Raw genomic sequence first — 23747 nt, forward strand, 5'->3', positions numbered from 1 at the left:
TGCCTTACCTGTTCTGAGTCATTGGTTACATGATGAAATTAGCGAGGCCTTAGGACTTATTTGAACTTAGGTTTGGGGTCAGGTGTTAAATGAATGCAATATAAAGATTTTTTTTTGATATTACCTTGTCTAGGGGAGGGCAGGTATTGGGTATAAAGATTTTTAAAATCTGGGGCTGAAGAGATAGCTCAGTGGTTAAGAGCATTGACTGTTCTTGGGGAGGACCCAGGTTCAGTTCCTAGAATATACATGGCAGCTAACAACCATCCATAACTCCTGTTCCAGGGGATATGACCCTTCTTTTGATATCCATGGACACTGCATGGACAGGTACACTTACATATGTAGTGGAACACTCATACACATAAAGAGACTTGAATCTGCCAAGAGGAAACTTGTATATAGTAGTCATCCGATTTGCGAAATAACCACAGGTTCATAGCCCTGATGATAATGCAGATATGTGTGTGAGTCCTCTGGAACTTTTCATATGACATCTGTTACCAGGAGCGCTGTATATTTTAAAAGGAAACAGGGGACTTCATGGTCTTTAATGTTTGAATTTCAAAAGAGGAAATTACATTTCTCATTTGCAGAATGATTTATTATAATTAATTCCCCTTTCTTCTTAAAGATGCGATGTGGATTCTATTTATTTAGCTTAAGAGCTTAGAGCATTATGACATAGATCTATTCGAAAAGAAAATCACTGCAAGTTGTTTATAGTTTGTGTACTGTGCTTTCAGTAGCTCTGTCTGAAAATTCTGAATTATACCTGAGAGGTCTGACTGTGATTCAGTACTCTCTCTTCTTTTCACATCATCCAGCCTGAGGGAAAGTCACACTTCAAACTGCAGCCAACTTGGGCTAAAGCTCTACCAGTCAGGCTGAACTTATTGTGGCTTCCCATCCCCAAATCAGTAACAGAATAAACCCATTTCCATCTTTCAGCTCCAGACTTTGGGCAACTCTTTTAGTCCAGAACTTGATCACAAACAAGATGAATCTTCAATACTGCATAAGCTATTATCAACACAGTGAAATGTTCTATATCAAACAGACCTTGGCTATCCCAGGAATGAAGAACAAGGGCAAACCAGGAAAACACAGCAGAATCTGGTCTTTGCATGACTTTGCATTTCTCCTTTCAAAACCAGAAATAAATAATAGATTTCAGGTTACTCACTCATGGATTCAGTTAACTTGGCCATGGTCATTCCTTCTTTGTGCTTTTCCTGGAAGGGAGAAGAAAAGGTGATTATATATGGTGTGTCTTATATATGAATCAAGTGAGGGGTCAGTTGTAGCCACATCTCTTTTGATTTTTCCTAGGTCAGTTACATTGTCAAAGTATTACCAGGCAGTCACTGAAGAGAGACTTTTTAGGGCATTTCAAACCTTCGCATTGCTCTTGGCAGTGAGCGTCTGTCACACTGATCTTGGATATATATATAATTGGTGACGCACGACCAGTTTTCAAAACCTCTTTGACACCGGAGCTTTGACGCTCTCCATTTTCCCTTGTTGAAGCCTTTTTAAATTTTTGGAACTGATATTTCTGTATCATTTGGTCCCCCAAACTGAATAGATTTTATATATCTTCCTTTGTCTTACTTTTTGGGTTCCTTTGGAGATTTTTTTTTCAAAGTCATAATGTTTGATGGGTCTCTTAACCTTATCTATTTTGAGCTGAAAACATTTTGTTTCAAACAGATATAGGTTATAACCCACTGAATCCAAGAGTCAAGCGGATCCACACAGAGATTGAATTTTCCCTAATTAAAAAGAGACTTTAGAGCTGTTGAGAATTAACAGTCGTCTCTACTGAGGAGCTCTTGTCTGTTTCTTCAAAGTGCTCTGGGCTTCCTTTACTTTTTTGGTTCCTAACATGAGCATTAAGTAAAGCACTGATCACACTGACTTTACCCTTTTGTAGCTTTGTTCTTCTGGTTGTGAAACTAATACATGTTCATTACCAAATACTAAAACTTATACATCTGAAAATAAAGTTTTCTCATTACATCATCCCAGAAGAAAATCATGGAAAAATTCCCACCAGCAGCTTTCTCTTCTCTTTCCTGTGTGTGTGTGTGTGTGTGTGTGTGTGTGTGTGCATGCCTGTGCATGCTATGTGTATGTGAAGCCTGTGCATGCACATGTGTGGGCAAATGTGTGCCATAGTGTGAGTGTGGAATTTAGAGGACAACTCACATGTCAGTGCTCCCCTTCTGCCTTGTTTGAGCCTTAAAAAATTTGTTTTGATTTATTTATTTTATTTTATGTGTATAAGTGTGTTAGTGTGCTTGTGTAGTGCCCAGGGAAGACATAAGAGGGCGTCAGATCCCTTGGAACTGGAGTTATGGTTGGTTGTTAGCCACTGTGTAGGTGCTGGGATTCGAACCCAGGTCTTCTGCAAGAACAGCTAGTACACTTAACAGCTGAGCCATCACTGCAGCCCGAGACCAAGTCTTCATGTTGCTTACTGCTGCCTATACCAGGCTAGCTGACCTGTGGGCCTCTGGGGATTCTCCTTTTCCACCTCCCATCTCCCTGCAGTGAAGCTGGGGTTACCATGCCTGGCTTTACGTGGGTTCTGGACATTCAAACTCAGGTCATCAAGCTTGTACAGTAAGCACGTTACCCCCGGAACTATCTCCCCAGCTCTCTAGCCCCGTTTCTGTAGCTATTTGCAGACATGGAAATACAATCTCCTTTCCATGGATATAAATATCAGCACAATATGTGGGATGCCCTAAGCCACCATGTCACTGAACACCAAGAACACATGGTGCTGTGCCAGTAAAAGCAGAATTCACCATCATTTACTGACTTCATGGCTTTCATCCTGGGGCACAGAACTTGCTTAAGTAGAAAATCCCCATTTAATTTGTTTACCGGAATTTATTTCTTTCCTATTAACTTATTCACTTACTTTTTTCTATTTTACAAAGCACAGTGACAACACCCATATGCTGTTCTATTATCCCACATGAAGACTGTATTTAGTGGCATGTTTAGCTGCCTTTCCCATCCATGCATGCCAGTTTGCCCATGACATGTGTGCCTGACGGTCCGTCTTTGATAGAGATGCTGGAACCTGGTGCATTGTTATTTTATACTGTTTATTGTTTGGCCTTTGGCTTGTGAGCACAGTCTCTGTCATGTACCACTGTTGCGTTGCTGACTCTTGGCTTCATGCTGCGGTGTTCAGCTCCTTCCTTCACTGTCGACATTTGTGTTCTTAGAAACTCAGGGTTTCTGTCTCCCCACAGTCTCGTAGGATGCTGAGCACATCGCAGCTGCTCGGCTAGCACCTGAGCTGACAGATCGGGGTAGATCAGGTGTTGCAGCACTGTTAGCAGAAGCATTATTTACCCTTCAGGCAGCGCTGTTCCCCAACTGAAGGGTGTGTTTTGACTGAGTAGTAACAATATTCTTGATCCTCATATACCTGCATTCATAATGCTGGGTGTAAGACACTGCCTCCTATTTAAGCTGAGGATTGACCCAGGACACCTAACCCACCATAGCTTATGTAGAGGCACTGAGAAATAGTGTGTTGTGGGCCAGTACACAGTGCCTGCTTCAAAGACTGGCAGACCTCAGTGGGTAGCGGCAATTCAGGCCTGATGGCCTTTCCATGGCAGGGAGTTAGGGACCTCAGTCCTTGGCCTGCAGAAGCCTCCTCTGCCACTGAGGCTCGACTTCACACCTCGCTCGGCTCAGCTCTTCTGCACTGCCCTCAGCTCCCCATGCTTGTACCTACACCTGTGTGTGTGTGGACCTGTGTGTGTGTGGAACCTGTGTGTGTGTAGCTTGTACCTACACCTGTGACTTGGTCCTCCCTTTCTTTGCTGACTCCAAGTGCCTTCAAGCCTCATGTGGATTGCTGTCCCCTTTGACATGCCCCTCCCCCAAGGCGTGAGACTTCCTCCATAACACAGGCACCTAGATTCCAGGCATTCTGTCTGTAAACAGTCCCTTGAGTTCACTGTCTTCTTCCCTGTGACCCTCCCTCATCTCTTCTTACTCCAGAATTCTGTCATGTTTTTCTTATGTGTGGGTTGCGGCTTTTCCTTTAATGTAGTGGCTATCTCATCTTAGAGATACCAAATCCTATTTGTATCTGTGTTTTCCTCCTCTCTGTAGTTAAAGCTCTGACACTAAGGGGGGGGGGGTCCTTAAAAACCCTAAATTTAGCTGTCTTGGACTGACTCATCTATAGCATAACTTATAGTGGAAATCATGGCATATGGATTTGGATAAGTGGCTTACTCACTCCATTGGCTGTCTTTAAACTCCTTATGGCCTTCCCTCATTATCAGAGAGTTGATGTTTGCAATTACACAGCGTGTGGACCCGATAAAGCATTCACATTCCATTCTTGGTCTCAAGAAAGTCCATATTCGAAGCCAAGAGTTCCCTCCATAGTAAACTTACTGGTTGTTGGATTTTGCGTTACAGGGAAGAGATTCTGAAATACAGCCTAGCGAAGCTGGAAGACGTTCTGTTAGAGATGATCAAATCCCACAGTGATGTCGCTGATGAAACCAAAGCCCAGGGGAGTGTGCTGTGCCAGGAGAGGGATTTGCAGTGAGCTTCTGGGCCACTTTCTCCCCCACCCCTGGTATCTTATCTTGTATCTGATCTTCCCACTGCTCAGAGCTACCTTCTCTGCCTCTGCCTACCTGGGCATCACACCACCACAGGATGGTCTTGAATCACCCCCTGGGGATCCACCGTAAACACAGACCTGGCCTAGCCACCCTGTTGGATGTGAACTGTCCCCCACAGGCTCATGCATTTGAACACCTGATCCTCAGCTGGTGGTGCAATTTTGGGAGATTGTGGAACGTTGGGCATGGGCTTAGCTGGTGGACATAGGGCCTTAGAGGGGCAGGACTGTAAGGTTATAGGCCAGCCCTGCTTCCAGTCTACCTCTTTGCTTTCTGTCCACTGCTGTGATATAACAAGTTGTGCTTTAAGCTCCCCTGGTTGCCATAAACAGCCTCTACAGAAGTGCCTTCCTGCCATGACGGACCGTATTTCCTGGAACTATAAATCCTTCTTCCTTTAAGTTGGTGGGTATTTGTTACAGTGACAAGAAAGGTAACTAATACAGATGCCTTGCTCAAAATCCTTTATTTCTGGGTAAAGCTGCTCTGCTCTGCAACTCCATTTGCACACTGGCTGCATCCTGCAACTCAGGGCTGTTTGGTACCCTCCTGCCTTGGCGTGCACTCTGTACTGTCTAGACACCCCGATTCTGCTCGCCCTTCTCCCCTCCTCCTGAATTAAGGCAGACACTGCCGTGTCTCTGCGCTTTCTCCATTCTTTTAGACCATCCTTCTGGGTTCTGTTTTTGAATACTGCGTTCATGCACAGTACATCCATGTGCTGACATAGTGTCCATGTCATAGTGAATACTTTGGTATGAGAGCAATGTCCTGAACTTTTGGAAGAGCCACATGCCACTCCCCAAAAGCCTTCTGGGAAACTCCTGCCTGCCGACATCCATCACACTGGGGAAGCTGTGTGTGGTAGACCCAAAGCCCGGTCCACTGAAATCCCTACAATCCCGAACAGGTTTCTTTTTAGCCTCAGTCTCTTGCACTGCTCAGAGAAGTTCTGGTGTCTAGTGCTGGGCACAGTGAACTACTGAATGCTTTGCAAATCTAGAAGGAGGCTGTGTTTTCATTACGGAGAATGATATGTAGTGTATACAGGAAGTGAGTCATTATGTGGTACCCCCTAAATGCAGGTTTTATTTTTTATGTCACAGGAGTAAAAAAAATATTTGTGTGTGTGTGTGTGTGTGTGTGTGTGTCTGTATGTCTGTGTCCATATACACATGTGTGGTTTTCTGTGGAGTCCAGAAGAAGGCATTAGATCCCCTGGAGCTGGAGTTACTGACGGTTGTGAGCATGGTTTGCTGAGCTCTGACCCTGCTCAGCCCACACCGAGGCCAAGGAAGGGGCTGGCTGACTGCGCCTTTCTTCAGAGTGTGATACTGGTGGTGCTTTAAGATGAACAAAGAAATAACATGTATCTGCATCACGGATGTCCATGTGCACTGTCTTTTCGTGGGGAGCCAAGGCCTCTGTGTTAGAGGTCATCTAGATAGAACATCAGGGGAGCAAGAATCTTCTTGATCTAGAGAAGTGTTTACTTTGACTTGAAAATGACTGTTGTTATTTCCAGTGTGTCCGGCATGGGCTGAGAAGACAGCGTGAGTATGTGTGCTTGGGAAAATGCCCATAGGGGAGTTTGGAAGGCTGGAGAGAGGTGGCTTCCGTCCAGCTTGACCACGCAGCCTTTTACCAATTAACCAGCAGTTTCTGCATTGTGTGTGAAGTGGGGACACAGGGCTTATGAATGCTCTCCTCTCAGGGCCTGCTGTGAAGAGCACTAGACAGTGAGTGTAAACACACTCAGGAGTTGTGTTCCCCTGCATTGCTTATCCCGATTCCCCTCAGCTTCTGTGTGGAGGTTGAGGGTTTATATGGCTGTTTTTAAAATCTGAGAACAAATACTGACTTCTGGTATTTGTGCCAAAATAACATAACAGTCTTCCCTGGAGCTAAGAAGGCCCAAGTTTGCCAGTTCCTCAGGGTGAACTCATCAAGAGCCTGACCACACCACTCACCCAGATTCCCTTACCTGCCACCAAAACACTAGGTTCTTGCTCCGAGGGCAGCCTCTTATAGTGGAGTAAGAGAGACATTATGGTCAGGCTGAAACAGGATGATGTGTTTAAACCAAAATGTCACAGATAGTGAAGGAAATCTTACCATCTTGTCAGTCTCCTGGCTGGAGCACTGTCTCATGGGTAATGAGTATTTATTTAATGTTCTGTCTGACTGGATTCTTTCTGCCACTCCTGTGCTCCTGGGATGTCAACAAAGACTCAGCAGTTGCTTGGTGTGTGTGTTTGTGTGTGTGTGTGTGTGTGTGTGTGAGAGAGAGAGAGAGAGATAGAGAGAGAGAGAGAGAGAGAGAGAGAAAGAGAGAGATTTCTACTCATCTTTCTACTCATTTATCATTCAGGTAAGGAAATTGTGGTTTTCTATTGGGACTGTTCAGAGACATATTTCTTTGAGATCATCTACAAGCACAGATGGGGTTATGACAGAGCCTGGCTAGCTCAGACCTGAGGGTGGTAAAGCACTGTGTGTGTGTGTGTGTGTGTGTGAGAGAGAGAGAGAGAGAGAGAGAGAGAGAGAGAGAGAGAGAGGTGACAGAGACAGAGAGACAGAGAGAGAGAAAGGAGGGAAGGAGGGGGGAGGGAGGAGGGAGGAAGGAGGGAAAGAGAAAGAGAGAGAAAGAAGGGGGAGGAAGAGAGAGAGATTGGATTGATGGATTCAGGGAACAGAGCTCTCAGAAGGTGAGGAGGCTTTCCCTGCTCCACAGCATCCCTCAGACCCAAGACAGAAGCTGGTAGATAGAGTCAGAGCTAGGCCCACTGCTGCTGCCCAGAAGCAGGAGAAACTCACTGGGCTTGATATTATTTCAAACCACTCAAATTTGCATCTCAGGTATTTTTATCTCTCTAAACTATGTGCTCACATTCACTGAAAACTGTCATCATGTCTTTTCACAAACCATACAAAGAGCACTTAGCAAAGCAGGAGATGATAGTACCATTTTATGAGCTCCCATGTCTCTAAAAGGCCCTCATCCCGAGGCTAAGCCTCCCACTATGGTCTTTGGGGCCCTGATGTGTCCCCTGGCCTCTCCCCCTGTCTTCTTCTGATCTGAAGCCATGCAGAACACTTAAGGACTGATACACATGGACCAGGCCCAATGTTCACATATTGACTCAGTTGGGTGTCGTTTCTATGGCCTTGAGTTGCTCTTGGAAAATGCAGCCTGGAAGATTTTTGAGAACCACGAATTTGCTTTTCACCTAGTGCGAAACTCATGGAAATGGGTGGCCAGCATGCTAGTGTGGTTTACGGTCAATGTAAATGTGTTGTAGACTATAAAAGGATAAAATTACATTCCTGCATAGTTATTTCATCTGAGTGGAAACACTCCTTCCTGGAGGGAGGCTCAGAAATCTAAAAAGCTCAGGAAGTTCTAAGACTCATGAAGCCCCTCCCTGAGGTTATGCAATCAGTAAACAATTGTGGGGGGGGGAGTGCGCTGCCTGCAAGTTGTGCAGAAGCTGCAGAAATGCAGTTATTACAAGTCATCACTCATGCCGGGTTGGGCTTTTGGGACGTGGTTGCCATTCTTAGAGTTGCCCCTGCCCCATGCTCCTGTACGTAAGCCCGATAAGTCTGTGGGTTCATCAACTAGACGTCAGAGGATTGTCTGTTTACTGTCAGTGCCCCTTCTGGGGTGAACAGATGTTTGTGTCTCCCCAGGAAAAGCCACACAAAAATGTAAATATGAAAATATATCAAATGGAGGCTGGAGAGATGACTCAGCAGTTAAAAGTACTGGCTGCTCTTGCAGAGGACCTGGGTTCAGTTCCCAGCACCCACATGGTGGCTCACAACCATCTGTAACTCCAGTTCCAGGGGATATGATGCCCTTTTCTGGCCTCTGCAGGCATTTCACACACATACATGCAGGCAAAACACACACACACACATAAATGCTCTTGCAGGACCTGGGTTCAGTTCCCAGCACCCACATGGTGGCTCACAACCATCTGTAACTCCAGTTCCAGGGGATATGATGCCCTTTTCTGGCCTCTGCAGGCATTTCACACACATACATGCAGGCAAAACACACACACACACATAAAATAAAAATAAAATACATATAAAATATAAAAGTGTATAAACACAGCAACTACTGTTTGTTCTGCACCAATTAGAGTCGGCTACCACATTGCTGCTCAGTAGACTGTCTCATTTAAGTCTTCCAAGAACCCCATGAAATAGGTACAGTTATCCCCACTTTGAATAAAAGGAGAAACTGAAACGTAGGGTGGTTCAGCAAGATACCTCATGTCACACAGCTGGTAAGAAACAGAGCTGGGTGTCAGACTGAAGAAGACTTCCTTTGTATCTGTGTTCATGGCGCTGTTCCCTGAGCCTTAAGAGCTGGTGGCGGGCCCTGAAGATGCTGGTCATTAGAACTACAGTGGTGGGGATTTGAGTCCCAGGTCTTTCCCACATCCATCCGCTACTGAAATCTGCATTGGTTTGCACAAGGTATGTACCACACAACAGCAGGTGTGCGATGAGGGGTTGGAGACTACACCTCCGGGGGCGTCCTTCTGAGCCGGAATGTGAGGGGGACCACCAGTAACTGTCGTACCCTGGGCTGAGGGGCAGTGGCTGGACGGAAAGATGATGGGGAGAGAATGAGGAAACGGCCGAGAACAAAGTCCTCGTTCACAGAACCAGGGCAGCTTTCCTAGATGGACCAGCTTTGATAGGTCAGGAACAGGAAGCCGAGTGCTAGGGAACTGCAGGGGGAGGATGGATGGAAACCAGTGTGACAGGGAGGCGGGGGTGGGTGTGGAAGACAAACAGCTGTGACTTGGAGGGCCACAAGGCCAGGCTGAGTGGCTCAGGAGGCAGGTTGAGGTGGGAGGTGGGATGTGGAGGCTATGGGAAGACAAAGGAGACAGAGGTCAGAGCCTGGGAAAGCTCCTTGGTATGCTTGGTGAACCACGTGAGATGTCTGGTGACAGGGGATGCGGTGAGCAGCTTGGGGTTTTGAGGAATGAAGCATTTTCTATGAGGGTGTAAAGTTGGTTTTCACTGCTGAAGTTCAAGGCTCACTAATGTGTCAGTGGGAGAGAGTGCTGATTAGCTATTGCACTACAGCATGAATAGGTAGTGATAAGTCTGCATTCTAGGAGTCAGAGCATTTTGGAAGTTTTTACTATAAAGAAATAATGTTTGGGGGAGATAGATGGTTTTTCCTGACTTAAACATTATATAGTGTAGGCGCATCTTGAAACATCATGTAATACCCCATTCATCTGTATAGTTTTGTGTTTTTATATAGCAGTTAAAAGAAATTTAATTAAAAAAGACCCCCCCCCCGCAGAGTGATCTGAAAATTTCATGATTTGGGGTGAAAACGTTGGGTATTTGAAGGCAGAGTTGAGACCTTTCCTGGGTGGACTGTTCAAGGTACTTTTGGTGACATGGCTTTTCTTTCCAAAGGGAAGGGAGTTACCCCCAGGCCCTGGCATCCTTCTAAGGTCTGTGACATCTGGTTGTCCTGCTTGGTTCCCTCTGGGGTCATCATCATGAGCTGTTGACCAGGTGAGGGAGGGACCTGCCACCCCAAGGGACTGGCATGTTTCAGTCTGACTCAAAGTTATGCTTCTGCTGACTTGACCTTCATCCCTGAGTGTCAGTGTGAACTTATGGCAGGAGGGAAGGCTCCAGCATCAGCTCTGGGGCTTTCTTTGAAGTGTGTTGAACACATGAACTTCCACTAAGAGAAATAGGTATGGGACTAAGGCTTAGAAACTGTTGGAATCCATGGATGCCAGGATGCCAGCATCCAAATTCTGCTCTGCATGTGTCCTTCCTGGTGGGGGGGGTCCATCACTCCACTTGCAGTGTGCTTGGTCAATTTCCAAGTACTGTTCCCAGAATTCCCCAGTGTAGATGGCTACTTGGCATATGGATGAGTGACTCGTTCCTTCATTCCTAGACTCCTGGCCGAGCATCGTCACCTAAATCCCATCAAACAACTTCTAGACGCTGAGCCTGATGCACAGCTCTGACAATTGGGCAGGGAAAAAAACTCCCCAAACAAAACTGGAGAGTGAACAGGAAGAATAGGGTTTCACTGACGGTCTTTAATTTCCTGTCATGGAATGCTTATAGTTCATGTGTCCAAAAAGTTGCGGAAGATGTTCTGCCTTAGGAAGTCATGAAGACATGACCTGTGAGAGTCCTTTCAAGAATAGTTTCAGAGCCACAGAGGAAAAAAAAAAAAAAAAACAACAACAATCCTAAGCCTGGCTTTCTTTGCTTTTGTTTACACGGAGTTATTTCTTTTATTTGATCAGAAGTAGAAGATCATAGGAATTTGGTGGATGTGATCAGATGAGACAGGAGAGCAAGGTTAGCCTGGTGACCTACTTTGGTATATGAGGAATGTTTAAAAAACATCCACTTAGTCCAGCAGGCTGCTGTGTTTTAAGCAGCCACGGCAATCCCGTGGTGAGGTGGATAATGTTCACAAGAGTGCTTGGTTTGTCCGCTGATGCTGTGCCAGGCTAGGAAGTCCTCTGCAAGGGAACTGAGTCAGATGCATGGTGACCTCGGTGCTCAATGCTTTCTGTCTTTGAACTTCTGCCAATAATTCCAATTGACAGGAAAACGTCAGACTTCCCACAAGGCTGTGTTGTGCTGCTGAGAGACATTTTCCATTTCCCTTTGAGAACAGGTTCGTTGGTCAGTAATGAGAAACAACTGCATTCATTCATTTGTTCAGTATGGTGATTCGAATGAGAAATTTCTACCAGGTTGCTCCTGAGATTCAGCATGGCAGTTGAATCCTGGGACTCTGGAGAATGAACTAGAACAGGTGCATCTTGGAACCAGGGATACCTGCATGGCAAAGGGCAGTGGCCGTCTAGCAGCATGCAGAGGCTTTCTGGGCTCTGTGTCAGGCCCAGCACCTTCCATAAAAGAAGCTGTTTGATGGGATTTGGGTGACAATGATCAGCCTGTGGTTTATCTTACTGGAGTCTAGGGATGAAGGAACGAGTCATTCATCAATATGCCAAGAAGCCATCTACACTGGGGGACTTTGGAAATAGTACCTGGAAGTTGACCAAACACATTGTGAATGAGAGTTTAGTGCTCAGGGAGGACACACGAGGTCCCATTTAGGTGCCCCAATATTAAATAGCTTATGTTTGTTCATCACTAGACCAATCTCTTATCAGATATATTGATCATAATCCTCCCCAAACCTGTACTTTAACACAGACTCACACAGCTTGGCCCATGAATGTGTGTTACCTTTCTGTTATGGTGATAAAACACTATGACCTGGGTAACTTATAGAAAAAGAGTTTATTGGGGCTTATGATTCCAGAAGGGAAGGGTCCATCATGGTGGGGGAGACATGGTAGGAGGAGGCAGCCTGATCAGAAAGCTGAACACTCAGGTCTTCCAGCACAGGAAGATGAGAAGGTGGGCTGGAAGTGGGGTGAGGCTATGAATTCTCAAATCCCACCCTCAGTGATGTGCTTCCTCCAGCATGGCCACAGTTCTGAAAGATTCTATGACTTCCCCAAATAGTGCCACTGACTGGGGACCTAAGTAGAGGTAGCCCCATGGACAGTGGAGTACAATGGGGCTACCATCCCAAGCCAGGCCACTCTGGGGCTCTGTCACCTCCTGGAGTACTTGGATGCTTGTTCTCAAAGCAGAGCACTAGTCCTGATGGGCTGTCACAGGGGCCCTGGTTACTGGAATCACCCAGGAAGCCAGTCTGGTGCACATAAGTGTGGGGTATAGGAAGGATTCCTTTTCTGAACTTTTCATATGCATCAATAGTTATGAAAGACAGTCAGGGGAATGTTTTTAAATGATACTTTGAAAAATTCTCCATGAGCAAATATGACAGTTACTGGAGCTGAAGATTGAGGAAAATTTATGGGTAAAAAGCATATCATTTTCTTGTGATCCCTTTCAAGTGCTTTCAGCTTGAACTCCATCTGGGTAGTGGAGGGCAGGGAGAGAAGGTGATTCCATTGCTAAGCGCCCAGTAATTGATTCTCAGCAGCAGAGATCCCTGGGAAGGAGGGAACATCACTCTGCTTTCTTTGTTTCTCTCTCTCTCTCTCTCTCTCTCTCTCTCTCTCTCCTCCCTGTTCCTCCCACTAAGGGCAATTTTAAAACTCTGGATGTCAAACTCTTAATATTTAGCTTGCATGTGTATGTGTGGGTACGCATGCACATGTGTACTCATGTATGTGGAGGCCAGCGGACAACCTTGGATGTCATTCCTCAGATGCCATCTCTCTCTTTTTGAGACAGGGTCTCTCACTGTCCTGGAGCTCACCAAAGTAAGCTAGGCTGGCTGACCAGTGAATTCCAAGGATCTGCTTGTGTCTGCCTCCCCAGCGCTGAAATTATAAGCTTATGACTCTCCTTTTTTTTTTTCTTCTTAATGTGAATTATTGGGATCAAACTCACATTCTGATGCTTATAAGACAAACACTTTCCTGGCTGAGCTGTACCCTCAACTCTGAACATTGTACTTTAAACAAACCCAGGAAGACTAACAGGTGGAGTGAAGAAGGCAGATCAGATAGGGACCTGGGACATCATGGGAGTGAATTCTCTGGGCTTTCTCTTTGTTCTGTATACCCAGACTGGATACTGCAGAAGCCAGCAACTTAGAAACATCAGTGGATGTAGGACTCTGCTGTCTTGAGGCAAAGGATCAAGAAATTAGGAACCTAATAACACAGAGGTATTTTTCTAATAAACTCTCTACCCTAGTCAGACAAGAAGATAACAGCTCCCATGCTGAAAACCAAGATCAGAGGAGATACTTAGATCGCAAGCCTTGCCAGACTGTGAGAGGGCAATGGCATTTCCCAGAGAGCAGGTGGAAAATCTAGATGTCCACTGTGTTCTGTGATTCTGGGGTAGTGTTAGGAGCGGTTAGAGTTAGGATGTTTACCACTACTCAGCCATAGCAATGCAACATCCATAAAGAATGATCAGAGGCCACATGGGAAGCAGGAATGAGATGTCCCTCAGTACACATGGCAGCCTGGAGGCCCAGTGGGAAGCCTGACCTCTTATCCCCAGCCAGCAGTGGCAAGGATCTGCTGTCAGCTGACAGATGCCTCTCTTGGAGCCAACGAAGTGGTGCCCTCTTAACCCATCAGAATAGTTTCAAAGTATTGGTTATGACATGAAATTCCTATGAGTGCCAGAGTCTTACACTGCAACATTCAAAGTGTCTAGGTTTGAATGAAAATGAATCCTTCTTATGTAAAGAAGCAAAAAGTTCAAAGTGAATGGGAAAAGACAAATGCTGGCATGGCTGCAGCAGATTCTAGACTCTGAAGAGAAGGTTTTTAAAGCATGCCATCATATTCAAAACAATTATGGATGCAAAACAATGAAAAAGTCTCAACAAAGAAATAATAGGTCATGGGGAAAATAGAGGTTATAGAGAAGAACTCAGTGGAAATTTTAGAACTAAAAATTACAATAACTGAAATAAAAACTTAATGGAGAAGACAATTAAGAAGAGTTAAGAAGCAGGAAACTTGAATTCAGGAGAGAAGTTACTTGATCTGAACAACAGAAAGAAGATTTACAAAATTTATCAACAGCTTAAGCCCATGTGGGGCTGTGACATTTGTGGCATAGAGCATCAGGAAGATGGGAGATAGAGGGTGGGGCTGAAAAAGCTTTCAAAGAAATAATGGTAAATTTTCAATGTTTTATGAAAACACTGAGTCTTAGATTTAAGAGGCTGGGTGGAGGCTGGAGTGATGGCTCAGTGGTTAAGAGCACTGGCTACCCTTGCAGAAGACACATGTTTGATTTCCAGCACCCACATGGCGGCTAACAACTGCCCAGAACTTCAGTTCCAGGGGAATCTGATACCTTCTTCTGACCTACATAGGCATTGCATGACATGGTTGAGTGAATCCCAAATACAGCTCAGTGAATCCCAAACAAGATAACCCAAAGTGATTGACATAAAAACACATCATAAATCTCCCCAAACCCAAAAAGTCTAGAAAAATGATGACAAGGATCAAAAGGAAATAGCTTAATTTCAACTCTTGAAAAGATGAATGAGATAGATAGATAGATAGATAGATAGATAGAGAGAGAGAGAGAGAGAGAGAGAGAATTCTATACTAGTGTGATGGTAGATCTTGACTTTTAACTAAATTGGATTACCTAGGACACTATAAATCACAGCTCTGGGTGTATCAGTGAAGGGATTTCCAGAGACCTGTCCTGAATGTGGGCTGACATCCCCTAAGCTTGCTGCCAGGATGTAATAAGAGAGATGGAAAGAGAAAGCACTCTCTGCTTTTGCTTCTGGTTCTTGGGTGCCATAGTGTGAACTACTTTGCTCCGCTACAATCTGATGACAGGCATGGACTAGAGCCTCTGGGGTCATGGGGCAAAAGAAATCTTTCCCCCCTTAAGTTTGTTGCCAGGTATTTTGGTACAACAATGGGAGCATTAACTAATACAATCAGCAAAAATTTCCTTCTCAGGTTAAGGATAAATCAAGGCAGTCTCAGATGAAGAAAACAGAGAATTTGCCATTAGCAGACTTAGTCTAAAAGAAGTAGTTGCCTAAAGAAAAGGGAAATGATAAAATAAGTCATCTTGAAACATCATATATGTAGAAAAGACACGGATAGAAAAAACCTGAACAAACAGGAAGATTCTCCTTGTCTTCTTCAGTTTCCTAGGTGATGTTTGAACAAATGTTAGCATGGTTGGATTTGGTTCTCAGTGCATACGCAATGAAATCACAAATTGGTGGAAGGAAGGTGGATGTAAAGGGAGCTAAGTTTCTATTTCCCTTGAGTTGATAAAATATCACTAGTACATATAGTGCTAGATTTAAAACAACTGCAAGAAGGTATAAGGGAAGCATGCAGAAACACTGTAGAGAAATCAGAACTGAATTCTAAAATATTTTCAAGCATCCCACAAAAATTCAGAGAAATAAAACACAGAATAATAAAACAAATTATAAATTACATGGCATACCTAAGCCTTCACACACTAATAATTGCATTAAATGTACATGTTTTAAATATACCAATTTAAAGGCAGAGATTAAAGCAGGCATGGGGCTGGAGAGATGGATCAGTGGTTAAGAGCAGTGTCTGTACTTGCAGAAGATCCAGGTTCAAATCCACATGGCAGCTGATGACTGTCTATAACTCCAGTTCCAGGGGATCCAACGCCCTCTTCTGTCCTCAGTGAACATTGCATGACATGGGTGCACTTGCATACGTGCATGCAATACACGCATACACATAAGAATAAAGCAAGAAAATTTAAAAAATAAAGCAGGCATGGCTGTGCTATCGTAGAAAATAGACCACAGCAAAAAGGAGACAAAGAACGAAGGAAAGAACTACATAGCATTGAAGGCTCAATCAGCCAAAGAAACGGCAATCATAAGTGGATGAACAAAATCCGACAGTGGAGATAGAAAATATGTGAACTGATACAAACAGAAACAAGTGTCGTCGAAAGCACCAACGCCTCTCTTTTAAGTCATTGGAGCCACAACAAGGACAGAGAGACTCAGCAGTTCTGTGACCAACAGGGTCTAATCAGTGTTTGCCGGGCACTTGCCCAACAATAGCAGAGTACCTTCTTTTTAACCTGCCTGAAGAATATATCACAAGGTGGTCTGCATGTCTGGATACATAGCAGAGACCTACCAGTGCAAACGAATTGGAATCATATGGAACATACTTCCTGATCATAATGAAATAAACTAACGTGTATTTCCCCCGTTTTCTATCCCTTTCTCTCTCTCTCTCTCTCTCTCTCTCTCTCTCTCTCTCTCTCTCTCTTTCATTTTGAGCTCTATCTCTTTCTACCTCCCTGACTGGGGCTGGCCTCACTTTAAGAGCTATAGGGAGGGTTCTGGAGTAGGGTGTGTCTTTCTTCACCCGGAGCTGTGAAGGAACGAGAGGGCTGGATTTAGCATTTCCTAAAGTCTAATTTGAATCTTCTCTCTCCTCTTAGACGACTCCATGACCCCCACCTTGTTTGTGTCACAGTCCCTAGAACTTGTCTGTATAAAATCAGATGGCAGAGGATGATGGTAGCATTTGAATCTGTGTCACTGAAGATGGATTTGCATTGTGGATGGAGTTTAAACAGTTCTGTGCCCCCCAAACCAAACAAGAAAGGAAATGGAGCAGAAAAACAGCTTTCCTTATGAGCCCACAAATTCAGCAACAAACTTCCAATTAAAAAGGCAGAAGTCATGAGGTCTACATCTGCTTGGCATCCTCTCTCCCTGTGGACCAATCCTTGCATAAGCCTGTTATGTTCACGTGATCCTCGGCACAGCTGAGCCATGAACCACCATTCTGCCAAATGTGTGTTTTCTCAAAACCCCGTATTCCTGATAACAGCCATCTTGTGGACAAAGCTTGGGACTCCAGCTTTTGGATATATACATTTAGGAAAGGCAACATGACTTCCCTCGTTATGAGCGATAAGGTGGGCCATTGGCCAAGCACAGCCCGGGGCGTCTGTGTCTAACAGGCAGCAGCTGTTCAGCTCCCTGTCCCCAAGGACAGCAGAAGGCAGAAGAGAAGGGGGCTGGAGCAGAATCCAGGGAGCCCAAGGCAGAGACTCCTTCCTGAGGCTCTGTGCTCCCCAGGACTGGGTGCAGAGGCAGATGGTGCTTGTTTTTTCCATTGGTCAGGCAGCCATGGCCAGAGGCATGGGGGTGGGCGGGATGCACGATGTCCAAACATGATTTCTGGCAGCTTTTCTGGTTTTCACATAATTTGCCTTTTGAGCATCTGAGGTGATTCCATATGTTGTTGTGGGGTTGACTGGGCCAAGTTCCCTCGCAGGATGGGGTGGGATTGCTGTGCCTGAGGTGGCGCCTAGCTTGATGATCCTTCCTGTGGTGAGGCTCCTCCACCAGGACATGCTGCTCATGCCTTTTATCCTCTCCTTATTTTTTTCTGGTCTTGATGGCCATGATTCTAAACTTCCAAATCTAGACAAAGTCCACATGCCCATTCCTCATTCTCGATCTCTACACAGATGAGCAAGTCACCTGGGGACCACGGTGTGCTTCCAAGCAGTGTGAGGAAGGGCTATCTCAATATCAGGAGATGCCCACTCATATACTTGGGGGTTAAGATGTCTTGACATCTATAAATAAATAATAACTCTCAAATGGGGAGAGGGAGGGGAGGGTGGAGAAGGAAGAAAGGGAGAGAGAAGGGAAGGAGAGCGAGCTTACAAGTAGGGCAAAGGTGGCAGATGTCAACACTGGAGCATCCGAGTGAAAGGTCCATCATGTACACTCTAATATTCTTGTGAGTTTGCTATATATTTGAGAATTTTCAAGACTGAAAACAGTTAGGAAAATTGTTATGGTGAGTGTGAACTGCCTGTCTGCAGCTTCAGGTATGAAGGGTGGTCAGTGTGGGGACTTGGAGGGACACAGTGTCACCTGGCTTCACCCCAGCCGAGCTTCTCTGGCATGGTGTCATGAGCTCCAGTCAGCATCCTGGAGAGGAACAGCATGGAACTGCATCCCACACACTGCAGATTTGCAGCCTCTGCCTCTGCTTGAGTGTCAGATGTCCGAGGTTCAGTCTACACTTGCTGAGTCAAAAATGTCCAGAGTAGAGGCAAAGGTATGCATTTCTTTCAACCACTCTCGATAGAGATATCTCATTTTAAGATGGTGAGATAAAATCCTCTCTTCTTCCTTCGGAAAGGACCAAAAAAGATGTTTGTGTGTGTTTGTGTGTGTGTGTGTGTGCGCGCATGCGCGCAGTTAGGACTGTATGGCGGTTGGAGGGCACCCTCAGGTGCCTTCTACCTTTCATTTGAGATAGGGTCTCTCACTGGCCCAGAAGTTTGCCACAAAAGCCAGGCTGACTGGCCCAAGAGCTTCAGGGATCTGCTGTCTCTGTTTCCCCATCTTGCCATTGCTGGGATTATGGCACTGTTCTAGTTTGTTTCTGTATTGCTGTGACAAAATACTCTGACCAATACCAACTTGAGGAGGAAGGGCTTTATTTTATCTTACATCTCCCAGGTCACAGTTCATCACTGAGTGAGCCCAAGGTAGGAACTCAGGGCAGGAACCTGGAGGCAGGAGCTGAAGCACAGGCCGTGGAGGAACACTGTTTACTGGCTTGCTCCCCTGGTCTGTGCTCAACCTGCTTTCTTATATAACCCAGGCCCACCTGCCAAGGGGTAGCTCCACCCACAGTGGGCTGAGTCCTACCACATCACTCAACAATCCAGAAAATGCCCCACAGACATGGCCACAGGCCAGTCCAATGGAGGTAATTCTCCAGTTGAGGCTCCCTCAGCCCAGGTGTGTCAAGTTGACAACGGAAGCTATCCAGCACAGGCACATATCATCATGCCCAGATTTTTATAGGGGTACCAGGGATTTGAACTCAGTTCCTCATGTTTGTGAAGCAAAACACTTTACTGACTGAGCCCAGGCCTCCCCAGCCCAAGACCTTCATTTTTGATGGAACTAGGAAACTCTTAGACACCTAGACCATATTGATAGAGACAAGGCTTTTGCTGAAAGCAGCAGATGAGGTTCAGGCTGAAGGCACTTGGTGACAACGAATGTTGAGCCCCAGAGATCTATGGCAGAGTTGACTGGTCATGGTCCTCTCCATCCTCAGGCACCTCCCAGCCTTGAGCAGTGTTTAGAAGAACAAGGTGAAGATGTGATACTAGCTATGGGGACCTTTTAGGTCAGTGTGTGACATCACAGAAGGGCTGGAGGAAGCAGGAAGAAAGGAGGAAAATGCCCAGATCTGCCATTTTGCAAGACAGTCTCTCTGTGTGGCTGACAGAAGGGGCAGTTGTGACGGCCAATCTTTGGTATGTACTGATGCAAGGGTAAACCCTTGGAGAAGACATGGCGTCTGTTAAGCCTGATTCTGAGCCACTACTGTGTGTGTGTGTGTGTGTGTGTGTGTGTGTGTGTACTTGAGTGTGGGATTAGTCTCTCTCTACTGTGTCTGGCTTTACATGGGTTTCTGGGGATGCAAACGCAGGTACCTATGCTTTACCCTCTGAGACATCTCCCCAGAATACCTGCTGGATGTTCTGAGTTTTCACAGATTGCTGACCCAGTAAGAAATCCCTTCATTCATGCAGAGACAGCAGAGGATCTATCCCGAATATTACACAACCAACAACCAAAATGAGAGAGGCCAAAAAATGGCTGGCTGGGAGGATAAACACAGACACTGAAGACTCCAGAGAAATGGTAAAATGAAGGCAGAAATGGTAGCATGAAATGGGAATAAAGACCACACTGGATTTTGTTAAAGGAGCAGAGACATCAATGAACATATAATCAGCAAACGAAGACGTATAAAGGGACAAGAAATACATGGAAGATGTTTACTATCTTTGACCATGAGGGAAAAGCAAAATCACACTTAGGAGTAAAGCTCAGTGGTACAGCACTTGGCCAGAAGGCATGAGGCCATGAATTCAGTTCCCAGCACCTCAAAAAGAAAAATTACACTAAGATTCTACCTCGTCCAAGTCAGCAAGGGACTCGCTGGAAAAACAAAAGAAATGTTGATGAAGAAGCAAGGAAAAAGGAACTCTTACACACTGTTGGTGAGATTGCAAACAAAAACCCCAAAGAGAACCACCGTGGTTGACTATACTACTTGTGGGTCTAGACCCAAAGGAACCAGTCAGTATACCTCAGAGATATCATGCATGTGTGTATTACTAAGTTATGAAGTCAGCCTAGGTGCCCATTGATGGATGAATGGTAAAGGCAATGTGGTATGTACCACAGTGGAGTTTTATTCAGCTTTAAAAAAGAGCAAGATTATATCATTATTAGGAAAATGGGTAGAACTGGGGATCATTAGGTTAAGTGAAATAAGCCAGGCTCACAAAGATAAGTATGGCATATTTTCTAGCGTATGTGGAAATTGGAATAAAGAAGGACATACAAATAAAAGGGGGACCATCAGGGGGCAAAAGTAGGAAATGGGGAGAAGGGGTGTGGATGAACGAGGGTAAGAGAAGGAGTGAAAGGGACCAAAGCATGCCACATACATGCATGAAAACAGCCAAATGAAACCCATTTATTGTGGAATTAATACGGGCTAATAAAAATATACAACTAGGGACATGGAATAAAGGATTCCGAAAATAAGGCAAAATGTAAACTTGATGGCTAGTCTTGTCAACTTGACACATCTGAGAAGAAGGAGCCACAACTGAAGAATTTCCTCCATCAGACTGGCCTGTGGGCATGTTTGTGATGTATTTTCTTGGTTGTTAATTGCTGTAGGAGGGCCCAGCCCACTGTGGGTGGTGCCATCCCTAGGTAGGTGGACCTGGGCTGTGTACAGAGGTAGCTGAACTTGAAACTGGGAGTCAGCCAGTAATCAGGGTTCCCCTGTGGTCTCTGCTTTAAGCTCCTGCCTTGAGTTCCTGCCCTGGCTTCCCTTGATGATGGACTGCAGTTTGTAAGATGAAATAAACCCTTTCCTTCCCAGTTGATTTGGGCATGGTGTTTATCACAACAGAAAAGCAAACTAGAGCAATAAAGAACACAGAAAAATGAATGAATAGAAAATGCCAAATATGGAAGTCAGAGAAAGATGACAACGTAATACATAATTTGTGCCTTTTAAAAAAGACATTTTTAACATTGTATGTGTGTGTCTGTGTGGGCTAGGTACATGTGACTGCAGATACCCGTGAGGTCCAGATGAGGACACCGAATCCCCTGGAGCTGGAGTTATTAGGTGGTTGTGAGCTGCCTGGTGTAGGTGCTGGGAACCAAACCTGGATCCTCTGCAAGAGGATGCTCTTAACTGCTGAACCGTCTCACCAGCCCCCATAGTTTGTGTCTTTGAAGAAAACAGGGAATTTAGCAGAAAAATGAACATATCATTAAAAAAAACATTTCAGATAAAGCTCAATTTTTAACATTCATAGTGGGTACTATATCTTGGAGGGGGGGAGTTCATGAACATCAATACAGATCCTGATGTAGTTACTGGCCTTCAAAGAAAGAATTCTACAGACAGACGTATAGGGAGCATACTGAGAAGGGAAATAATAGTCTTTAGAATTCCTGCTGGAAACTTGATGGAGGGCGACAGGACATGATTGAATGTCCTTAGGAATGCAAAGTGGGACACAACAGCTTTACATCCAGTCACAGAGCCACTAAGGAAAAAAAAAAAGAGCCAGAGAGGTAGCTCTCCATGACACAAACACTCAGGGGATGAAATTCTCCAAGAGTCTGTTTTCAGGACATCATGGAGACAAACCTCAGTTGTTTACAGGAATGGAGAAAAAAGCAAAAGAATGCAGCAATGGATGAACCCATATACATATAGACCGGAGATGAAACAGTTTTAGAATTGTGACCACAGAAAAATAACAGAGAAGTAGAAACCAGTGGTAACATTAAAATAATAATATAACTAACAAACACAAGGGGCAGAGGGAGAGAGATGAGTGTGATGAACCACATATGCTTAAAACAGAAAAATCAAGTAAGGGAACCTTAAGAATATCATTTAAGGAAATGAAGATCAGTGTGGCATGGATTAGGGATTCCAGCACAGTCGATCACAACCCGACAGTGAAGGGGGAAAAGTCAATGAAAGCAGAAAGTCGAAGACCCTAAACTTAAGCATCCAGACCAACCCAGCTCCTCCCTGCAGTCCCCAGGAGTCCTTGGGGCCTCTTCCCGCCTCTACCTCCCTTTGCACCCCTCGGTGGCATGGCCACTGGCTGCCTGAGACCAGCATCTTTCCTGGGCCCGGCTCCCAGGCCAGTCCAACCCCCAAATTCCTGAGGCCAAAATCGTTCCTGGAGGGATCCAGACCTTAGGAGACAGCCTGAGAGCATCTGATCCTCATCTGACTTGGGCCTCTGTGAGAACTCCTGAAGACAAAAGCAATCTGGCCAGTCCAAGATAAAATCAAAAGAGAGAACCAGAAGCTTAGAGGAACTAGTTTTCATGCCCCAGAAGTAAACCACAAAGACACATAAAGTTCACAGAAAGAAGCAGACCTAAACTTGAAGGCCTGAGTCTCACACAAGAATCAGAAACTACAAACTACAACACATGCCAAAATCACAGAGAAAAAATAATAACATGTAAAACCAAAATAACATATCCCCAACAAATACCAATAGTCCTCTAGAGGAGTACAATGGGAACCCCTAGAGATAATGCAGGATATGAAACTCAAAAGAACAATTATAAACATGATAAAAGAATTTAATTTAAAGAACACACAAAGAAATCAAAGAACTGAAGGAAGAAAGGGATAAACTTCTGAATGAATTCAGAAAAGAGTTAGAAATATTGAAGAATACTCAGGCTGAAATGAAGAAGGAAGTGAAACACTCAGCAAGCCAATTAGAAACAACAGGAGAAAGCCTCAACAACAGGATGAACAAAATGGAAAACATAATATCAAGACTGGAAGATAGAGTGGATGAACTAGACCACTCAAGCAAAGATTATGAAAAAATTAGAAAACACAAGAACGGAATATGCAGGAATTGTGTGACACTATAACAAGACCAAACTTACCAATCACAGGCATACAGGAAGGAGAAGAATCTCAAGATAAGGGTATGGACCAGATCTTCAACAGAATTGTAGAAAGAAAATTTCCCAAAATTAAAGAAAAACATGCCCATACAAATACACAAAGCATATAGAACACCAAATAGACAGGACCAGAAAAGAAACTCTCCATGGCACATCACAGTAAAAACACTAAACGTACAAAACAAAGAGACAATACTGAAAGCTGCAAAAGAAAAACAAGTCACATATAAAGGAAAACCCATCAGGATTACAGCTGAGTTTTCAGTGCAAACTATGAAAGCCAGAAGAGCCTGGACCAAAGTATTCCTAGTGTTAAATGACCACAGATGCCAACCCAGATTATTATACCCATCTAAAATGTCTATTGAAGGGGAAAGAAATCTTCCATGACATAAATTGGATGAAGGAATTCATGTCCACAAAACCAGCCCTTCAGAGAGTTCTTGAAG

At 44.7% G+C, this 23747-nt stretch overlaps 1 protein-coding gene across 1 annotated transcript in view; it reads right to left on the reverse strand.

Annotated features, from left to right (window-relative positions):
* Nucleotides 1-23747, reverse strand: part of Kcnj6 (potassium voltage-gated channel subfamily J member 6) — a 317231-nt gene that overhangs the window by 229667 nt on the left and 63817 nt on the right. The window contains exon 2 of the mRNA XM_008853043.2: nt 1187-1235. Within this exon, the coding sequence (XP_008851265.1) occupies nt 1187-1217 (31 nt within the window). The 5' untranslated portion in view covers nt 1218-1235. The remainder of the gene's footprint in view (nt 1-1186; nt 1236-23747) is intronic.

This window comes from Nannospalax galili, unplaced genomic scaffold (assembly GCF_000622305.1).
Source record: "Nannospalax galili isolate Female #2095 unplaced genomic scaffold, S.galili_v1.0 scaffold447, whole genome shotgun sequence".
Taxonomy (NCBI): Eukaryota; Metazoa; Chordata; class Mammalia; order Rodentia; family Spalacidae; genus Nannospalax; species Nannospalax galili.